Source organism: Convolutriloba macropyga, chromosome 13 (genome assembly GCF_964194025.1).
Source record: "Convolutriloba macropyga chromosome 13, txConMacr16.3, whole genome shotgun sequence".
Taxonomy (NCBI): Eukaryota; Metazoa; Xenacoelomorpha; order Acoela; family Convolutidae; genus Convolutriloba; species Convolutriloba macropyga.
The window spans coordinates 16282192-16303509 of record NC_134480.1 but is presented as its reverse complement, the minus strand read 5'-3'; the positions used below and the strand labels follow the sequence as shown (position 1 = coordinate 16303509).

At 34.7% G+C, this 21318-nt stretch overlaps 1 protein-coding gene across 1 annotated transcript in view; it reads left to right on the top strand.

Annotated features, from left to right (window-relative positions):
- LOC142351641 (uncharacterized) overlaps window positions 1-21318 on the top strand; it is a 101168-nt gene that overhangs the window by 64037 nt on the left and 15813 nt on the right. The window contains exons 3-4 of the mRNA XM_075403780.1: window positions 5334-5533; window positions 6620-6715. Of these exons, the coding sequence (XP_075259895.1) occupies window positions 5334-5533; window positions 6620-6715 (296 nt within the window). The remainder of the gene's footprint in view (window positions 1-5333; window positions 5534-6619; window positions 6716-21318) is intronic.

Below are 21318 nucleotides of genomic sequence, written 5' to 3'. Positions count from 1 at the left end.
GTTGTGTATTTCAGATCTGATTGAAACTTGTTTTTCTGTAGACTTTGTTGATTGAATTTGCTTATTGTTATCGTTGGAAGTTATCGTGATGGAATTTATCGTTGAAATACATGAGTCCTTGATTGAATGTGAAGAGAGAATGTTGATAATTGCGGATATGGAGTCGAAAAGTTGCCATGGATATTTGACGGTGAGGAAGATCGATGATAGGAAATTGAAGAGAAGGATGCCGAGTTGTTAATATTTTTAATTAATTTTAAAAAGACATTTAACTTTAACGATAATTATGTAGCCATCTAGACAACGAAGATCTTTTCTGTTTATCCGTTTAATCAGTAATCAGATGTCTTTTTTATTTTGCGAACATTATACAAAGACATAAGTATCAAAATTTTCACGGATATTGAATACTTTTGTAAAAAATAATTGAAGATGTAAAAGATTGCTTGTAACCCTGGTCGCCAGTTCATGGGTTTTAAACAAAGATTGTACAAATCAAAATGTTTTTCCTGCGTACGATCCTTGCAGGGTAACAAAAAACCATATATAATCATCCCTGAATGACACTCGTAAAATAATATATGATTCTGGCACAAAGCATTCTCATATAGAAAGATTTTTCTACCAATAATTCTTTTTGTTTAATCCTATATTTACAATGATCAATGCTCTTTTCTTAAAAAAACATAGAGATTGAACAATCACGCATCAAAATTTAGTATATAGCTCCCATGCTCTGCTATTGTTGCTGATTATGATTTACTGCTTGTTCAAAAATGTTTTTAAATCCTTTCAACTATTAAAACGAGTTCCCTTTTGATAAAAAATCAGGTCTAGAATGTTTTTTTTCAAGACTCAGCGACGTTCTATCTTGATTTTGCTGAGACTTATTGATTCCCCATCAACTTAACGCCATTTAGAGTCTAGATACTCCAAATAAATTTCAGTCACAACAATTGAGAAAATTGATCTCAAAACTGCGAACTACGCAAAATTTGAGAGAAATGAAGCGATTTATCGTCATTAATTATGAATGCGAGGCAAAAATCTATGTTAAAATTGAGGTACATGCTTACTAATAAACTAATTAACTAATTCAGAAAAGGAATCAGAATTATAGCAAACAATTTCAAAAGTAGTCATGATGAATTTTTAAAGGACCGCAGTCTGAAAGGAGGCTCAAGCTAACTTTTTTAAAATTTGTATTCAGACAGGGTTCATGTAAATAATTATAAATGTATTAAATTTTTTCAATTTTTCGTTGTAAGAATTGAAGACCTAATTCAAGGAATAGTTAAAAAAAAGGGAAATTTGGGTGAAATGGAGAGAGCTCTAACAATTTTTTGAGTACACGCGAAATGCGACAGCCACGAAGATGGAACGAATGAAGTGGGCAGAATAAAAAAAAGAGAAAAAAGAATGATCAGAAAAACTGATCGGAAGAATTGCAAAAAATGAAAGCAAAGTTGATCAGAGGTAATTTAAAGCTGGTACGGTGTAATCAGAGGTCACATTATCCGAAAAGGACATTTCAATTGCTTGATTTTGATGCTCCTGTGACGTTAATCGGGGAAAAAGTTAATCTGAAAAATACAACGGCTTTGAAATTTTGATAAAGCCTCATACGGTGCCGTACTAAGTTTCGTATTTTTCAGAACTGTGAATATTGTATCAACTGATAAAAAGTGAAAATATTAATTTAAGGTATGCTTGTTGGGATAAAAAAAAATTGGTAGGCAATTGCGCATTCAATGTTAACAGTTATGAAAACTAGAGAAAGCAAGAAGGTTTTGTTAGCTGAGACTGACAATACTACAGAGCTTAGTCGGGGGGCAAAACAATGCAATTTATCATCGGGACTGACTAAGTAAATGAATAGTTTAATAATTGATGACACCACTTCCCGCTTTCAAGTGCCTCCCCCCCCCCCAAAAAAACAACACATTTCTACCCCGACAAAAGGGATAAACTGTACCAGAAATCTGTATCGAACATCATCTTGGAAAAACCAAAATTAGATATGACCAGTGGGGACCGAACTTCGATGAGATGGTGTGCTCCAAATCAATATGAGCCTACTCGCGATTTACGCCTTTACAGTCTAAATCGAAAAAGATACCACGCGATTTAGCGAAAGGATAGACGAGATTTTGCAATCCGGGAGTTCACCAAATCTAGCTGCAACAGATATAAATCTAAATGAACTCCCAGATCTCGAAACCATCAGCAGTAAGCACATCCCTACCCAAAAGTTTATTCCTGTAAAGTTTTGGGTGAGATGGTCAGAATTACTAACATCCGTTATCGATGCTTAGATTTCACACGCGCAATCGTTAGAAAATTTAAAAAAACTCTTTGCAATTAGCAAATGTGTTCTACGCGCCTCTAATCGTTTGGGTAAGAAACACAAGCAGCAGCAAGAAAAACAGTTGTTGAGCAGACATGAGCGATGGAAATCAGGTGATTATGCTGCACTGTGATACGAGGCGGCCCTAATGAAGCAGTCAAAGAAAACTAGCAATGAGTCAATAGACGCTGTAGCAAGCTGCGCGAAATCTCTTTGCCTGCAGGGGCAGTTTGGGAGGGCAGCGAAAGTTCTGTCTTCTGTCGGCGTCGCACCTGACAATGTTTCAACCTTAAATAAACTTAAAAAGCTCCAACCTAAGGAAAAGCAACCTGATCACCAATTTGATCAAAATGCTAACACGATCGCGTTTCAATTTGATGAGGCATCAGTATTCTCCCAAATCGAGTCGTTCTCTAAATTTACTGCAGCTGAGCCGTCAAAAATATATCCCGAACATCTTCTGCATGAAGTAAACTGCGGTGCCCCTGATCAGTCAAAGCGAGCAATCACTAGTTTAACAAAATTCGTCAATTTAGCCAGCAGGGGTCAGCTTCCCGAACTCGTTGCTCCTATTCTATGTAGTGCAACATTAACTGCATTGAAAAAGTTGAAACGTGGGGTCACCCCTATCGCTATTGGGGTATTGGGGAAGTCATTCGGCGACTTATTGCTAAATGCAATGCTCGTGAAGCGAATTCAGAAGATGCTGATCTATTTAACACGAAACAATTGGGAGTGGTAGTTAAGGTTGGTGCTGAGAAAAAATTACATGCGACAAGAGTTTCCTTTGAATAATTGCAAAAATCAAAAATTCCGGAATATTGCAGATTGATTTCGAAAATGCCTTCAATTCGGTAAAAAGAAGCAAGGTTTTGGAAGCAGTCGCAGAATTCGTACCTAGTGTTGCCCCTTTTGCGATTTTTTGCTACTCACAACACAGTCATTTGCATTTTAACAACACATACATAAGTAGCCAATCGGGAGCTCAGCAAGGGGATCCTTTGGAGCCGCTTTTGTTTTCACTAGCTCTGTAGCCAATCATTAAAGAAATTGAAACAAAATTACCAAATCTAGTACAGCATAATTGGTATTTGGATCATGGCATCCTTGCTGGTACCCACCAAAAAACTTTGCACAGCATTGAATTTGTTGACAAATCTGGGTGAAGCATGCGGTTTAGAGCTCAGAATAGAAAAATGTGAGATTTGGTCACCCGTTGATCTGAACCCTATAGATAACAGAGTAAAGGGAAATAGCAAAGAAGGATTTGAGATCTTGGGCGCTACCGTCGGCAATCCCAGCTTGTTGATGCATCTTTGAGAAGAAGAGTCAGCAAAATAGAAAAACTGCTCGACAACTTGGCGTATCTAGACGACCCATATTGTGCGCTTGGAATTCTTCGAAGCTGTCTTGCTGCCTCAAAGATGGTATATTCCCTGCGATGTAACCCTCTATCTGACGAATCCTCTGTTATTTTGCAGAATTTTGACAACCTTCAGAGAACAACATTTGAGAATTTGTTAGGTACCGTTATAAGTGACAACGCTTGGAAGCAGGCTTGTCTACCAATAAGCAAAACTGGCGTTGGTTTTAGACAAGCAGTTGACCAATTGAAAGCGGCGTTTGTTGGGTCAGTATCGCAGGCAGACGCTTTAGCAGAACAAATAACCCGTGAGCAAATTACAGACAACCAAAATTTCAAAGAAACAGTGGCAAAACTGAAGAATCTAGAAAATAGCCAATATACACAAAACAAGATTCAGGAGGCACTTGACAATGCTGCTTTATCTGACCTCCTCGGTAATCAGATTGCAAATCGGGAGAAAGCTCGTCTGCTTTCACTAACGTTGTCTCAATCTGGGGCCTCGCTTTGCGCACCTCCAATCCCTAGTCTGGCCGTTGACCTTCAGCCAAATGAATTCGAGGCCGCATTGAAGTATCGGATTGATGTTACTGTTATACATTGAGGAACGAAAATGCCCTTACTGTCAAACGGCAGACTGGGCAAGCTGGGTCATCACGCTTTAAACTGTCATGGTCGGGGGGATATGATATCGCGGCACCATAGAGTGAGGTATAGAATATTTGCTGCTTGCTCGACCGCAAACTTAACACCCGTCTGCGAACAGAAAAATTTGATTCCAGATAATAACTCAAGGCAAGGACACATATACTTGCCCAGATGGTCAGCGGGACAACCATCTGCGTTAGACGTAACCATAACTTCCCCACTGCAGCCCAGTCTAATTTCTGATGCGGCGAGGATGTGTGATTTTGCGCTGACAAATGCTGAAGATAGGAAACATGAACAATATGCCCAAAAATGTGCCGAAATAGGTATCCAGTTTGTAACACTCGCGTTAGAATCTTTCGGTGGCTTCTCAGATTTGGTTCGAAAATTTTTGAAACGTATAGCCTTGCTTGCTTGCGACATCACCCTCAGCCCCACAATGGTTAGTTTACAGTCTTGGTTCACCCAATTTTAGTTGCCCAGTTATTGCTGTGCGCGAATTTGTTTGTCACCCAATGAGTGGGGACAATGCTCATTTCTTCCGTTCAACCTGATTGTGTGGGTTGATGATGAGGAAATTTTGAAGGCCCGATTGTGAGGGTTTCTGGGAATAAATAAAAGGCAAATACTTAGTTGCGTGGGCACCATGGTGATTTGTGGGCACAAGGCTGATTGCAAGAAAATTTTTTGAGAATCGACTGAACTTAGAAATGATTTCAACCATGATTTCCCTAACCAAGCATACTGATAAAAGGTGATGAAAAAAAAATAACTTGAAAAGATAAGCACTTTATTTTAAGTCCTTTTTTAATAGGGCAGAGCCAAAAAATTGGAAAGTACAACTTATGAGTACGCTGGCGCAGAAAATTTGACACAGCCTCTTTGAACGCGCCTTTTCGCAAATTTTCGAAGGTCCCGTATAATTCTAAGTAATTTTTCAAACTTTTGTCTAAGGCGGGCAACCTGGTTGTTTAGATGTCGGACTACCTCATAATCTACATGACGTCACTCGCTCTGATTGGCTGTGGAGTTCAGATGCCTATGGAGTACATGTTCCTGTTTGCAGCCAATGATGAAATAATGGGCTGCAATGTCTTCTCCTCCACTCAATACTTCCTATCTTTTCACGTGGAAATTGCGTCTGCTTTTGCACTTGTACTCATTGCATTCGACAGGTTTGGACAGAAATTTTGACGATTCATTAATCATTTTAAAGACGAATTGGGTAACAAATTTGTCGCTCCAAAGTGGCGGCAAAAATGCAATAATGAAAAAATAAACAAGGTCAAAATACCCATTATGCCAAATGCAAAACCCAATACATTACCCAATTGTTTAAAAAAATCAGAACTACTAAAATTATAAAAGCTATTTCATGACGAATTTTAAGTTCATTGTGGAAGACGAGCCAATTCTAATATATCTTGGTGGTTTTCTATATAAATTTAATCAAGATACAGAATTTTCACTAACTTTGATCAATTTGAGGATGATAATTCATCATTATAGCTCTATATTTTTTTGATAAAACAATAATTGAACTCTCCACAATGGTTAACCTCTCAACTAGGGTGCGCCAAATGAACGGTCTTTGCCGCATTAAGTGTGTTTCCTAGATAAAGTTGTGGGTTTCCAGTCAACCGCAGTTTGCAAAAAGTGTATTTCGAATGTTCCTAACACTGTGTAGAAATTGCAATTATGCTTTAGACCACACCTTTAAAATCTAATTTCCGGGAAGAGACGTAACCGAGAAATAACCTCAGAATTTTGGTTATTTAGAAAAAAGCGATTTTTGTCGAGTTGAACTTAATGCGGTGAACGATTAGTCTTCTCCGCTTTTTGTTGTAGTGTTAAGCTAAATTTTTTTCACATTAATCATTACCCTAGAAATTTGAGAATTTAAAATCTTGCAAGATTTTGAATCCGGGCTAATTTTTTTATTTCCGTTTTGTAAATTATTTATTAAACAATAATTTCCTTCAAAGGTGCTTTCTAGAACATTTGTACCCGGATTTATTTTTTTGCCTTGATTGATATCTTGCAAGATTCTTGCACGAATCTTGTAAGTTTTGAATCACCTCGCAAGATTCTTGCAAAGTTTGATCATCCCGCTCATCACTAGCGTATGCAATTTTGACTTATACTGCCTATGCTAGTAGTATGATGCTATATAATAACTTACCAAATAGGAACATAAGTATTAAAAATGTTAAGTATTAAAAAATCAAGTTTTTAACAATGAAGGGTATATGCTATTGCAGGTACATAGCTGTGTGCAGGCCCTTTTATAGAGGAGTGACTAAATTGCGTGTGACAGTTGCACTGATTCTGTCCAACATTGTCGCAGCTCTTATCAGGTAAAAAAAACGTCAACTAAATTCTATTTCAATTTCTGTTTGCGACATCGTTCCTCAAAGAGATTTTAGTCCTACTTCAATATTAAAAAAAACCTAGTTCAATTTCGAAGGATATCTTGCCAGTCTTTGGTTTCATTATTTATGATCTTGCCGGATATTTATCGTTTTTGGACTATGACTGCCCTACCGTGGCACATAAACAGATATTTTGGCATTACACTTCACCGATCATCAGTCACGTCCTTAATCATGATATTCTAAATCATTTTTTTGCTCTGGTATTGTTATGATCATCTCATTTTCTCAATTTGTTTAGAGTATAACCTGTTGTTCAAGTTTTCAGGTCTGAAAAGAATAGAGCAAAGTTAAATTTTAGTATCCGGACGGAGTCTCAGAGCTTTTCAGCGCTGACTCAGGACATTTCAGGAGTAAAAAAAAATAATTCAGTTCTGAGACATCGCATCTCCAGAATATTTTAAGTTTTTTAATGTGCAGTTTTCCTTCGTTATGATTATATTGAGATCATAGAGTTCTCGCCACCAATTTTCTCGCTAAGGATTTCTTGAACAATGTGATTGCCCAAATGAAGACACGTTCACTATTAATGACTATAAATGTATTTTGAGCATCGTAGTAAAGTACAGTCCGTCCCTGGCTATTGATATTTATCAAAGAAAATCAAAAGCCATTGCTATCGTTTTACTCAATTTTTGTCAGATAATAATTTATAACGCTAATAATGAAAAAATTTCCATTGGTCTGAATTGTGATGCCCACAACGAACGATTGCTCAATTAATTAACCTTGACAAAAATGCAAGTTGAAAACAAGAGGGCTTTAATTTTGCGCTTCATTTGAGAGCATTCAATGCATCACATTACCAAATTTGGCATGATTTCTAGAAAAGCTTGTACTAGCAACAAGCTGCAAATTTTGTGGTTTAGCGAGCTTCTATGAAAAAAGCAACTGTTTTGTTGCCCTATAGTGCAGCAAAAAAATGCTGAAAAAAGAAACTATTTTAGTTTTCATAGTAACCAGAAATACCTGAGTAGCCTTCAATTTTAAAATGATTCTTTTTCGGATTCAAAATTTTGGGAAAAAGTTTTTAAAAACAAGATTCTAAAAACACTTTAATACTAAAACGAACAATGTAAGATTCAAATTTTTCGCCATTAAAGATTTTGATTCTTTCATCCATTCGTTGTTTTCTTCTTGAAACGACTTTGAAAAACTAAAAGAGTCATTGATAATTTTGACAAAAAATAATTGTTTTCAGTGTAATAGAAGAAAGTCCGAAAACGTGCCCGAATTTCAAGAATATTAGAACGTTTTTATGTTCAATCTTGATAGTGTAAAACAAAAAAAATTGGAAAATGGAACAACGAAAATAAGTTTTTCAACTCGTCGTGCACGATTTGTCATTGAAGCAGAAGATTTTTTCTAATACGAAACCAAAACATAAAACTCAGAAACTGGGTTTAAAATGTAGACTTAGTAAGCTGATTGAGCAAAAAAACTCTAGAAATCTAAATGATTAAAACAGTTGATAAAGTAAGGTGAAAAAAATGAAACAAAGAGCTGTCTGAACAAAAAATTAGTGGTATAAATTTCTACTAAAATCCAAAAGCATCAAGAAACATTAACTTATCGCCTGATGTGTAGTTTGTCTACAGAAACAATTTTTGCTTTGCAATGAAGCGAGGGAGAACAAAACAACGGTAGAATAAAAGTTGATCCAGAAACATCAGCAAATGTCTAACAAAGAAAATTCTCTTGTAAAATCATAAGAAAGATATTAGTTAAGAAAACAATCAAACTACGCCATGACTAATTTAGAACAAGTCAGGAAAAAAATTATAGGAAGATGAAGTAAATGCGAAAAAGCCAATTTTTTGAGTTCATATAAAAATTGTTGAGTTCTAGTTTGGAACAAAAACCTTTAAAATATGTGACAGAATTTCAGATTTCTTCAGATTTCAAAAATGGAACGCAATCGGCGCCTACATAGTAGTGGACACGGCTATCATTATCTAATGACGGTGATTTTTCAAAAAAAAACAAACTTCTATGATTGAAGAAAAAGTCATCAAATACAGAAAATATTAAACAACTTTTTATGTGCCGAATTTTTTTACGTCAAGCTTACAAAAAGAAATATGTATTCACAACGAATAAATGTTTATCTGTTCGCCCTCAATTTGGTCTGCAGATTCAGCCACTGGACCTTAAGAGTTTTCCGATTGATCAGAAGTTTCGATTTGAACAAATAAACTGTCATAGCAAATTTTTTCCCTTAGATTTAGCAGCTGTTTGATCGAATTATTACTTTAAATTTTAAAAGACTTTATCCTCGTCAACCCTGTATCCCTCTATCAATATAACAATATTTGTGATGGTCAATATAAGAAAAATTATATAACAGATGGTAAAAATTGGGATATGTCTCGCAGAGCAATTAATTTTTGCTTTTATTTTCATCTGTTGATTTATATTTGTTCAGTTTCCGCATTTCTAAATGGAAACAGCGCACAACATTGTCTGCTGAAATAGCATGGTATTTCACTTTAAATTTTATTAACTGTTTTTACTCCAATATCACTTCAAATTGAATAATAATTGAAACTTAATTGAAAATTAGTTTGACAAACATAAAAATGTATGATATTTTTTATGCATCTGAACAAACATCTTTCCTGTATCTACTAGAAGCTACTTTCAAGAGGAACAGATAGTTATTGTAGGGACTAAAAATTACTTTGCAACTGGTAATTCTGGAAACCCGATCTATTTCGAGCATTAAATACAATTTTTTCAAAACGAAGTAATTTTTTTAATTCAATTATAAGGACTAATTTTGTAGAACGCATCTATAAAAAATTTTTGTGCGTCAAGATATTTTACCCGTTTTCAAAATACCCCTTAGCGCCATTAATCCAAAAATACACCTAACGTCATACAAAAGTATTACCCATTAATTTCAGTTTTGAAAATCATATCTCACAAGATCTTCCAATCAACTCCTGAATAAAACTGATCAGAAATGCAATTAATGCTTCTATTTATCTCAAACGATTGCTAGACTACAAAATAAGTACGAAATCAAATTTAACAGTTTGTCCTAAATTTTATTTTGCTGGGCCAACGGAATGCTGAACGCTGTGGGACAAAACTCTTCAAAGATTTCGAAAAAAAATAAAGTAAAAAACATAGCAGGACAAGTCTACATAGACGTAAAATTCAAAGAATTTTTCTTGACTAAACAAAAAAACTAGAACTAGAATGGACTATGAGTGAATTGGAAAAACCGTTTAGAAAACAATTCAATCCAAAAAAATGGAAAAACAGTAAAAACCAAAGTGAAATTACCGCATGTGAATAAACAACCAGTGAGAAAGAGAATTTTTGTAAAAACACCGTTCTCTCACTCTACTTTAAAACAAGAGCAAAAAATTTCACGCATCAAAACTACTCGGTTTTTTTTGCTCCACTTCCTTTTTCGGCGTGACCGAAATCACCACTCCAATTTGACTTCAAAAATCAGGAAAATGTGTGAACAAATCTTTAAAAAAAGACAACGCCACATTGCAATTCAAATTTTTTGAATTGTAAAAAAGGAGAGCACCTAAACAATAGCCATTGAGAAGCTGATGGCTGCTTTTAAAAAAACAATTTTATTAGTTCACCACTTTACATGCTAATTAAGTCAGCATACTTTGCAACCTAACCATCCAACTGTGTTAGCATAACGTCATCAGCGATTTTCCAAACTGAGACGTGTCTTATATTACTCGTGCTACTAAGCACCTGCTGCTCTATAAGTTTGTTAGATGAGTCGAGTTTTTGTGGTTGCCTTTGATTGATATCGGATATTAAACAATTTATACCAGATTTTGTGGCTGTAAAAGTTCAAAATTTTGTGTTCGGACAAGGTTATCATTTTTGCTTATTAATTCTGTTTAATTTTAAATTTGGAAAAATCCATCTGGAGTCCAATTCTTTGAGGAGTGGGGTCAATTCAGATACTATTCCTCAGCAGCAACCGAACACAAGTTTCTCCTCCACTACTCATAACTTTTCCGTCAAACAGTGTAGCAATTATCCAAGCTTCCTCGCATCTCAAACAAACCAATCCTGTTTTCGTTGCCTCTAACTATTAGGTTCTGGTCAATTAGAGTTCTTAAGAGACCTTAAATGGTGTCACCGTTATCTGGTCTATATTCATTTGATAGTATTGATTTCTCATTCGTTATTTTCTTGATTTTCGATTCAGTAAGGCCATATTCCGCTCTTTACCAACAAAAGAAGTTGGCGAGGCTTGACTACAGGAGCCGATTTTTAACGGGAGTCCAACCAACAACCACTTTGGCTCCCTTCCTTTAAGGGCGCTGTTCGATGCTCAACCTCAATTCTTTCATCTCAAATTCTTAACTACGTTGATGAGTATCGGACTGGCAAGGAATTAAGAACGGATTTTGCTTTGATTCATAGGTCGCTTGTTCAGGGCATGCTCCTCAGACTCTCCGCTTTGCGAACTGCCGCTATTTTAGCTGACAGTGGCTGCCAAGGTGCACCACGTGGTTGTTTTGGATCACATCTGTGATTACTAAACCTCCCCTGAAGGTGTTCGTCTCAGTATAGCACCACGATGTGCCCCGTATAGCACTTCCATGCACCCGTGATTTTTTAAAACACTTCTTCATTCTTACAAGTTTGCGGCTGCATAATTTATTTTATGTGTTTGAAAAAAGTTGACAACAAAGCTATTGCGATCCATGTTAAAAAATCATAAGAACATAATCACATGGAAAACTTAATGCCTGAAGAACAGACCATAATTGAATAAAAGTCAGTTTGAATGAATACATTTATTTTTCTGTTCAATTCTCTCTGCGTTTTTCTTTATTAAAAATTGAATGCAGCACACTTAGTTTGTTCAGCTCGTAAACACTTATAATATCCTTGAATCGACAACCGGAACTTGACCAAAAAGGGAAAATGAGTAGGTGGTTTGGCATTTGTTCCAAGCCTTTGACCCATAATGGGAGGAAGCATATTGTCACGAGCGATATCCGAAAGTGACTTGAGTAACGGACGCATAGAGATGTTCCGGAAACATCAAACGGTGATGTTCTAGTCAAACAAAAATGAAATATAGTCTAATTTTAAAGCGATAGTGACACCTTTTTACAATTTGACTGATTTTTCAGTTCAATCCGGATGAAATAAAGACTTAACTTAAGTTATATATAACAGAGAAAAAGCGGAAAGGGAGCTTTCAAACCTAGATGATAATTGGAAACTATAGCCCGTTCTCATGTTGACCCCGCATGACAGATACATTACAGCTAAATGTTTATTTCAATACCTTTTTTATTAGGCTATTCAATCTAAAATAAATACAAAAAAACCGAATAAATTGTTTGCACAGGCTTATGTAAAAAAATAGAGAAAAAGGCTCCTTGGGGTAAAGGAAGAATTTCGGATCTCTTTTGTTTTGGCCAGTGTTTTTTATGCCCCCGATTAAAATTTATTTTTTTTGAACGTTACAAGGTTTTTTTTAATCACGTTACTAGGTAGAAAAAATAGCACGTGCGCCTGGGTGGCCTAATAGTTATATGCCTACTAAACTGGGGCGACACCAACCTAAGCTATATCCAAGGTTTTAAAATTGAAAAGGTCCATTAGTTTGGTCAAAAAGGCATATGAAAAGAAAACTTTTTGTTCTCGGGTAATGGGGTGAGATTAGAACGCCACTAGAACTAGGAGTTCTTTTTTGTTCGGTACAAAATTGGAATCTATTCTGTTTCGCCGCCCAATGCCCAGCCCCCACCCCCCTCGACGTGTTGTTATGACCCTCCCCCCCCCCCCCCCCTTCAAATTGTATTGTCATACAGCACGTTGCTTTGAAAAAAAAAATAATAGTACGTGAGCTTAAATAAGTGTAAGCGTAAAATTAAATAAGCGTAAGTTAAATGCCTACAGAGCGAGGCGGGGGTGTGGCGGTGGGCAGAATATATTCTAACTAACACTGCAGAAATGACCCAGCATAAAATGGGTACCTCTTTAACCTAAAATTTGCCCAACTGAGTTAGAATGTTGAATTGAAGAGCACTAGTGACTTGAATTACCAAAAAATCCATTGTTTGTACTTAACATTGGTCTTGCGTAACAATTAGCCTTATTTGCGTTAGTTAACGGTCCATTAATGCTGGGGAAATTAGAGTAAATGAAACTTGACCCAAATCTCAAAAGGGGCCTACTATGGTACATTAATGCCTTTTGTTTAAAGTTTTTGAAAGGTTTCTACTACTTACGAATTACTTTTTTAAAACTACTTTTTACTTCACTTATGAATATGAACTTTACTGTGTACTTAATAAACCTTGTGTATAAAAAATAACATGGAAAAACAACGTCCGTTGCCAGGAATTGGGGGCGGCTCAAAAATTCGAAAACTTTAACAACTAAATAAGCAATGAAAACAAAAGAAGGAAAATATTAACTTAAAACAATAGAGGATTTCAATGTTAAAATAGTAGATAATGGTACAACATTCTTAAAGTCTATTCACCTCATAAGATCGGGAGATGCTCAATGTAATCTTGATAACCCAGGCCGGTTTTACGGATGATATTGCATGGGCTCTTCTTTGGTTATTATATTTATGCTGTGATGTGTTAAAGTATTATCAACATTCAGCTTTGTTGTGCTAGGTATTCTATTGTGTTCAAACTTAAATTAAAATACTCTCGTGCACATTTTAAAATGCCAGAAGTTGCTACTTAGCCAGAAGTTGACATCCGTTGACTTTCGTTATTTTAAAACGTGCACGTTTCGTGCTTTAAGCATGGTTAAGTGACTCTGCAGACGTCACTTCGAAATTCTGACTTAATAACTCGAATCACTTCGCGGTTCTCGATAAACGCCAGAATTTCTCATTGACTTCAGGCAGAGTCGCTTAACCATTACTTAGAATGAGTTTAAATTAAGTATAAAGTGTTATTTGCCCAGATAATGTCAAGGGCAGTTGATTCAAAATAACAAAACTATTGAAAAAAAAACGAAGCTAAGTTTAGTTGAGAAGATCAATATTTTGTTCAAACCCTCTGGTTTAAGCGCTTTTATGCGAGATGGAATGTTAGACAAAAGCCAGATTAGACAAACACAGTTTTTGTGGCTATAGTCGAATACCAATTAAAGCGCTAGATGTGGTAATTCAAAATCCACTGGGCATTATAATTTTCATTAATGTTCCTAACAATTGAGTATATATGATGATAGTTCACAATAACACAATCGCACTCTTTTAACATACTATTTCGTGGCATTTCAATTTAGAATCATCCAGCAACTATGGCAACATTTCTCGTTTTTTTTTCTAGAAACATTATAGCTCTAAAAAGCAATGAATTATTTTATTATGATTGCTACTCTATCTCTGTAATTTTTACATGTCCTTTGATAACCCAATTTTATTTCTTAGGGAATCTTAAAAATTTTATTTCTTAGGGAAAAGAATCTTAGGGAATCTTAAAGAAAAAAATCTTTGATGTGTTTACCATACCACCTCCAGAAATAGAGAAAATTCTAGGAAATTTGAGAGGGCAAACAGTATTTCGTTAACCTAATCCATCGACAAGATCTCACTGAAAATCTCTAAATTGAACCATAAAAATCATTTTTATTGTCCTTTCATTCTTGAAAACTTTGTCAACTGAGTTTAAAAATCTTTTATTCCGCCTGCAAAAGTCCATAACCCAACTGAGTTGTCAGAAAATAGTCATAAAGTTTTCTTTGAAAAAAAGTAGTCCATTTTATCATAGCCAAATTGATATTGCTCGTTCTTTTAAGAGGTTATTCAGGTGTTTTTCAAAATAGCAATTACAGATATTCTGAGTTCAAAGGATTTGTAGAATATTGCAACTATCATAACAAGAAACTGTTCCAGATATGCCCTTCAGTTCACCGAAAAATTTTGATATTTTTCTATAAATAGAATTGTTCTATTAGAAGTTGGAAATACTATAGGAAGTTTCTTATCGTTAGCTGTCGAGAGTACTTTATCCTCTGTGTTTATTCACCCCACAACAATCTTTTAACAGACTGCATTTTGTCGTCTCCACTGATTAAACTAATCCAATCTGAGAATACATGTTTGCTGTTAGAAAAACCCATCAAACTCCATCATTTAATCACAACTTACCTAGTGTATACTCTAGTGTATACTCCAACAAACCTAGGCCACTGCGCTAATTCTGCAGAATTTTTAAAAAAAAAAACATTTTAGCAGAGGTTACACTGTTGCAGTTAGAGATTTTTTAACAAAAACAAAAGTATCAACAACAATTTACCTTTCTGGTGCTTATTAAGTTGAAAATTTGATAGCTCAATTAGACAGTTATATTTTCTGCTGGCTCAAAATTCCCTAACATCTAGCATAGAATGGGAGCACTTTAACAATTGATTTGGCTTCGGCTGGTAACAACAAATGATGTACAACAGATACATTGATTCCGTTGACAATAAGATACCCAGAACTTTTTTAAAATTTATAATTTGAACATTAATTTTTTGGGATTTGTTCATACCAAGAACACTTTTTTCAGGCTGTAAATACCAACATACATATTTTTATAATGAAGATTTGGCTTAAATTATGAGAATTCGATTTACATGGAAGCGCTGACAAACGGAACTTATTCAATCATTCCGTATATTGAAAAATTTTTGTTATTAAAAATAAAATATTTTTTTATTATAAATAATTCCACTGAGAGGGAAGCTGTTATTTGAGAGGGAAGCATTTATACTCCATAGAATTTTGATCTGAAATGAATTAAAGCAGAGCTTATTTACAAATTTTCCAGTTTTCGTTCATCAAGAAACAAGTTTCTTGTTTTGTCCCCTGAATCATTTCAGTCATTTTTCTTCTGTTTGACATTGATCTCTTTTGAAGTGCTTGGTGAATGCGTGATAATTACAGACCTCTTTTTAAAATTTTTAAAAGCAAAAACTTAAGATATTTTGTGATGATGCACTAATTAGATCACAGTTTTTTAAATATCTCAATAGTGATCACTTTCAAGATTTCACTACACGAATTACCACAATAATTGTGAACAATTTTTTGAGTCTTTGATTTGCTTGTTCTTTGAAACTAATTGCAAGGATAATTTTTCTCCTCAATCCTGTTTGATCAATCTGAATTTCAAGTACCCGCAATTGAGCTGAGCTCATTATTTCTGTGTTTTCATCAGATAAGACGCATTTTTGAAGCATTCTTTTGGTCGTCACTGCGGGAAATAAATTATCCTCTCAACAACCAACTATTGATACAAAAAAGTTTGATCAAAGAATAACAGGATGAAATTATTTTTAGCCTTATGTTTTCAACCTTATCACAGTTTGGTTTAAAGAAATATTGTCCATTCTCTTTTAATGAAAAATTGCGCAGTGAACTAGTTCAATTTATCCAACTACGGACAAACCATCGTCTTTTGAAGCAATTAAATGTCCGTTTTCCTTACAAATCTAGGGAATTTAGGGATAATTATCAAAACTGAGTGACCAAAAAGATTAGTACACATAATGCGATTATGAGTCAGATGTTTTGCCTTGATAGTACAAATATTTTACTAAATTATTTGTACCAATTGTAAAAACGATAAAAACTGAGGTGAAAAGATAGAGGGATCAAAAAAGGTATCAAGCAAAAAAGGGGATGAAAAAGCGGGACACCAAAAATTTATACTTCTATGCAAATAAAAACTTCCAGTCTTGTGCTTGAATCTTGTGAAAATACGTCCCTGTCTTAGAAAAAAGCTTCAATTTTTGTTTTGATACTGCTCCAGTTTCTTTGCCCCATTTCTTGCATTCTTAATCAATTTCATCAATTCACAATTCAAAAGAATTTTAAACAAGATGAAATGTTTCTGATAACTCGAAAAGGTCGTCCCAAAAACGTATTTGCCAAAGAATTTCAGGTCAAAATACCCAAACTCTATCCAATAATTTTGCCTATTAATGAATTTAGCGGAAAGACAATTTAGCATAATAATTTCTCTGTGAGACAAATTAAATGTTGTTGCCTTTAATTTTTGTTTCGGTTCATAGTATGAACATTGAAGCAGAAAATACCATGTGAATTTTATTTTATTCTTTTTCAAGTCTTCGTTTGACGTTTTTTGACTATTTGGTACTGCACACGAGCATTTCTATTTCTTGTCATTTAAATTTGGCCTATAGATGAAATTCAAAAATTTTTCAAGTTTCTGTTGGTCCAAAACATTAATATCAAAAATAAAAAGGTTAAAGTGGGAAAATAATGACAATTTTTCAAAAATTTATTGCTGGAATTTGTGATGATGAAAATGATAATTCTAATAAACCTTTAATCTTCTGAAAAATTTTTCTTGTTGCTGAAATCTTTCCTTGAAAATTATTCAAGAAAGTAATTGGGGAATTGGATTATGTAATACAGGTTTTTTTCAAAGCAATTCAAAATCTGAGATTAACACATAGATTTTATTTTTCGCAGCACAGGATATTAGAACTTTATCAAAAGAAAATCTTGGAAAGAGCTGATTTTTTACAATTAAATTATATGTACTTATTAGTTTTGCTTTCATTCTCAACTACGGCAAATCAATGAATATATTTTAGTTGGTGGCGGTCAAGCAAGCTGATAGGCAAGCGAGCCGAATTTTGAAAAGGAGGCCAAGTAAGCCGAAAAATTCTCGGATACCCGTATTTTAAGTTGCCACTGGCGGGCCGGTGGTCGCGCTTCGCGCGCATCACTGCTTCGCCGCGATAACCGGCCCGCTATTTCCGGATTACATCCCACAGCGGATGAGAGGCTTGGCCATGGACAGCGGTCCGCTGAGGCCGGTACCCACTAGATGTCTAAAAATTGACGCATTTTTGTTTCTTTGGTGCATTGGAATACATTATGCACTATAATACTACGCGCAGTATTGATTGTAACGGTTGACAATGTATTATTTCTGATAGATTACATAACTATTACATAACTTTCGGCTTGCATTTTTGTCGGCTTGCTTGCCTATCGGCTTACTTTGCATTCGCCATTTTAGTTAATATTTTTCAGTTATAAGGACAAGACAGTTTTTGAGAACGAATTAATTCGTTCGTGCTCAAAGCAGTTCAAAATCTAAGAAAAACCATTTTTCCTTCGTTTATTTTTTCCTCAAAATTTGAGATTAGAAAAGAGCATAACAAAGAGATTTCATTTTTCGCGGCACAGGATATTTGAACTTTATTAAAAGAAAATCTTGAAAAGAGCTGATTTTTCACATTTAACTTATATGTACATATCAGTTTTGCTTTTATTCTCAACCACGAAAAATTCGTGAACATATATTAGGTAATATTTCTGAGTTATAAAGACGGGACAGTTTTTGAGAACGAATTAATTAGTTCGTATTGACATAAATGCTCATCGAAATAATAGTCATGCCAATTCGTGATTTTTTTTTTACTGAAATGCAAATATTGGAGGATTATTATCATTTTCCAATCAACGATTCTGTTACATTAAATTTAAAATAATAAATGGATACAAAAGTTAAAATTAGCTTTGGTTTTAGTGCTAGACAAATTTTATGAGTTGCACAAAAACTGAGTTACTATTTGCTTATACCTCTGTTTTCGGGTGCAAGAAAGATTGAGTTGCAACAAAATACTCTCAGAGCTAAATTTTTTGTCCTAATTATTTTGCCCTAATTATTTTGCACTTTTTTTATCGGTGCCTTCAAATAAAGGGGCGTCCGCCGATAAAAATGTAATTCGTGTTGCAAAATTGATATGACAAAGCAAACTGTCCTCAATTAATTTCCTGTACTAAAAGAAAAACCCTCACTCTGATAAAAGCCCGTTTTAATGTAAAATGAATCTACTGCTTAGAATGGGCGGTCAAGGGCAACTTTCCATTTCACAACCAAAGGAAACTAAGGCGGGCTTTCACTATTTGCGCTTGCTCTCCCATTTCCAAGTAAACAATCGCCTAATTAGAGGCATATTGTACCGAATTCTGATCTATTTCCTGTCCCCGTTTTGTTTGAACAAACTCATTTGCAATTGCGTATGTGCGTGAACAGACTAATAAGCTACCTTTGATAATGATTTTCATGGTTTGCAGAGGACTTAAATACAGCTTCCATTACTCCAGTTAGAAGGCTTTCAAGATTGGAGATATATTTATGATCAATTAGCAATGAGAAAACTGCTGCCGATGGTCTTTTCAACTATGAATACTCAAATCCTAAGATTTAATGGAAAGAAAATGCAATAAATTGATATAACCTTGATAACGACTTGATAAGATTTTGATTACATTCTGATAAGATTCTCAACAGGCAAATTACAAAAATTCACAAATTACTTCGAACCTTGAGAACGTTTATTGAAAAACAGTGAAAAGAAACTTGAAAGAAGCTCGTCATACGATCTTGATAAGATAATGTACAAACTTGTTTGATCATGGCAAGTGTTTATTTAAAAAACAGGGTCCCGGTATCTATATCTTATCAGAATGTGTCAAAAAAGGAAGAAATGCAGGAAAAATCGCAAAATTTACAAGCGCTTTTTGAAAATCAGTTGATTTCAAAGCCATGATTAAATTGTTTTTCGAATAGCAAACATTTCAAATTTGCTTGTCATGCTAGTTTTATGAGTGCTTAGTAGGTGCTTTTGTTAAAGAAATATAAAAATTGCCATGTAAAAAAATGAACGTCCATCAGTAAATGCAAATAGCCAACTGTTGCAGAAATATTTTCTAAAAACTGCAAATTGTCCTCAATTAAATTTCTGCAAGAAACAAAAATTAATCGATCCGAAATAATTCAAAAATATATCAAAAAATCCACATAAATTTGAAAAGTTTACGATAATTTTTTCTACACCAGTTTTGGCAAGGTTTCATGAGGATATACCCAATGCCAAAGTTAACAATGTGCAAAAAACCCAAGGTCATTATACCAGATTTATTCTTTTTGATCATTTAATCATTATTCGGATCACAAATTAGCAGTCTCTACTACTAGAATGTTTTACATATTTTTAACAAATATAGTTTTACCCCACGTTCGGTTGTGATGGTTTCATATCAATTCTCACAACCTGCCGAGGAATGCTTGGCCCCCGCGGCGTGGATAAACGAACTGTTTTTACAATTAAAATTTGGCGAATGCAAATTATTGCACTCTTTATTCCCACTTTTTTCCAGATTTTTTTCCTAATTCAAACATTAGTGTAAAATATTTTCTGCACCTTGAAAAAAATGACGTCTAATTGTTGAAAAAAAAATTATCATTCGAGATTACATTACATCTTTTGATAACTGCCAAGGATTCCTCAGACATAAAAACAGCAAAGAAATTCGACTGAAATTCAGAAAATCTTAGAAACATTCTCAAGCATGTGCTGCCAAATGAATCTCATTGATGATTGTGCGCTGATATCTTCAAAAACTAAAATTATATATCTCAGGTTCTGCGAATTTATGGTAGATCGAAATCAATTAAATTAGAAACAAACGAGAACATCCTTAAAACAGGGGGTAAATAGTTTAATAAATTTAAAGAAGAAGAGTGGATTATTATCATACTGCAGCCACTGAATAGTGATGAGAGCCAAGGATCCAATCGCGATAGGATCAAAACGTTATTGTCAACTTTCTGTTCATCTTTTACAAAATTTCTCAGAGAAAACCCTACACAAATCATCAGCATAAGATTCTCAGAAGAATTGGGTAAAATAGAGATAGGAAACTCTTTTATTGAAAAATTATACTCGGCAACGATTTTCAATTGAGAAAGTGGTTATATCATCGAAAATTATCCAGAAAGTTCAAAAAAGCAGCATTGCACAAAATTCTTTCCTCATTAAACAAGGTCGGAACAATTATACGCATCCTAAACATCTGTTAGCACAAATTTATTGTCCAAGGTGATAGAAAGAAAATTTTTCTGTGGCGAAGTTTTAGTGCAAATTAAAATCGGCATTTACAAATTCTTTTTGGCTTAATTTTTTTCATCAACAACGTTCACAACGTTCCAGCTGTTTTAATAATTCCGCAGCCCAATCGTTTCCGATGGAAAACAATACCGAACTGTGTGCCTTTGATAAAGCTTGGCTCCCGTGCAAGAGTTAGGATTATCTATCTTTTTATCTCGTCTTTTTCGATTTTTCAACGAATTGAACTTTGGTTAAACAAGTAACAGAAAGATAAAGGTCTCTATTATTGAACCATGGTGAGCGATGGCAAAACGTCCATTCGTGGGCCACGTGAACATTGGGAAAGATAACTGAGGACTGCGTCTCCCGAAAACAAATCTCTGGCAGGTCTGCCATCATTGGTTGTAGTCTTTGTGCCCTGAAGCTAAAACAGTCGATTTATTTGAAGTCAAAACTTCGCAAGAGGGTCATGATTCCGAGAAAAGGGCATTGCTGCTTTATGTAATTGCTAATGTAATAAACCCCTTTTTTTCTTTTTGGTCTATTGCTCATATCAAAACGTCCTTCAGTTGATGGCGGTGTTTTGAGATAATTTTCCGTTGACCACCTTTCTTCAACTTCCAGGGGTA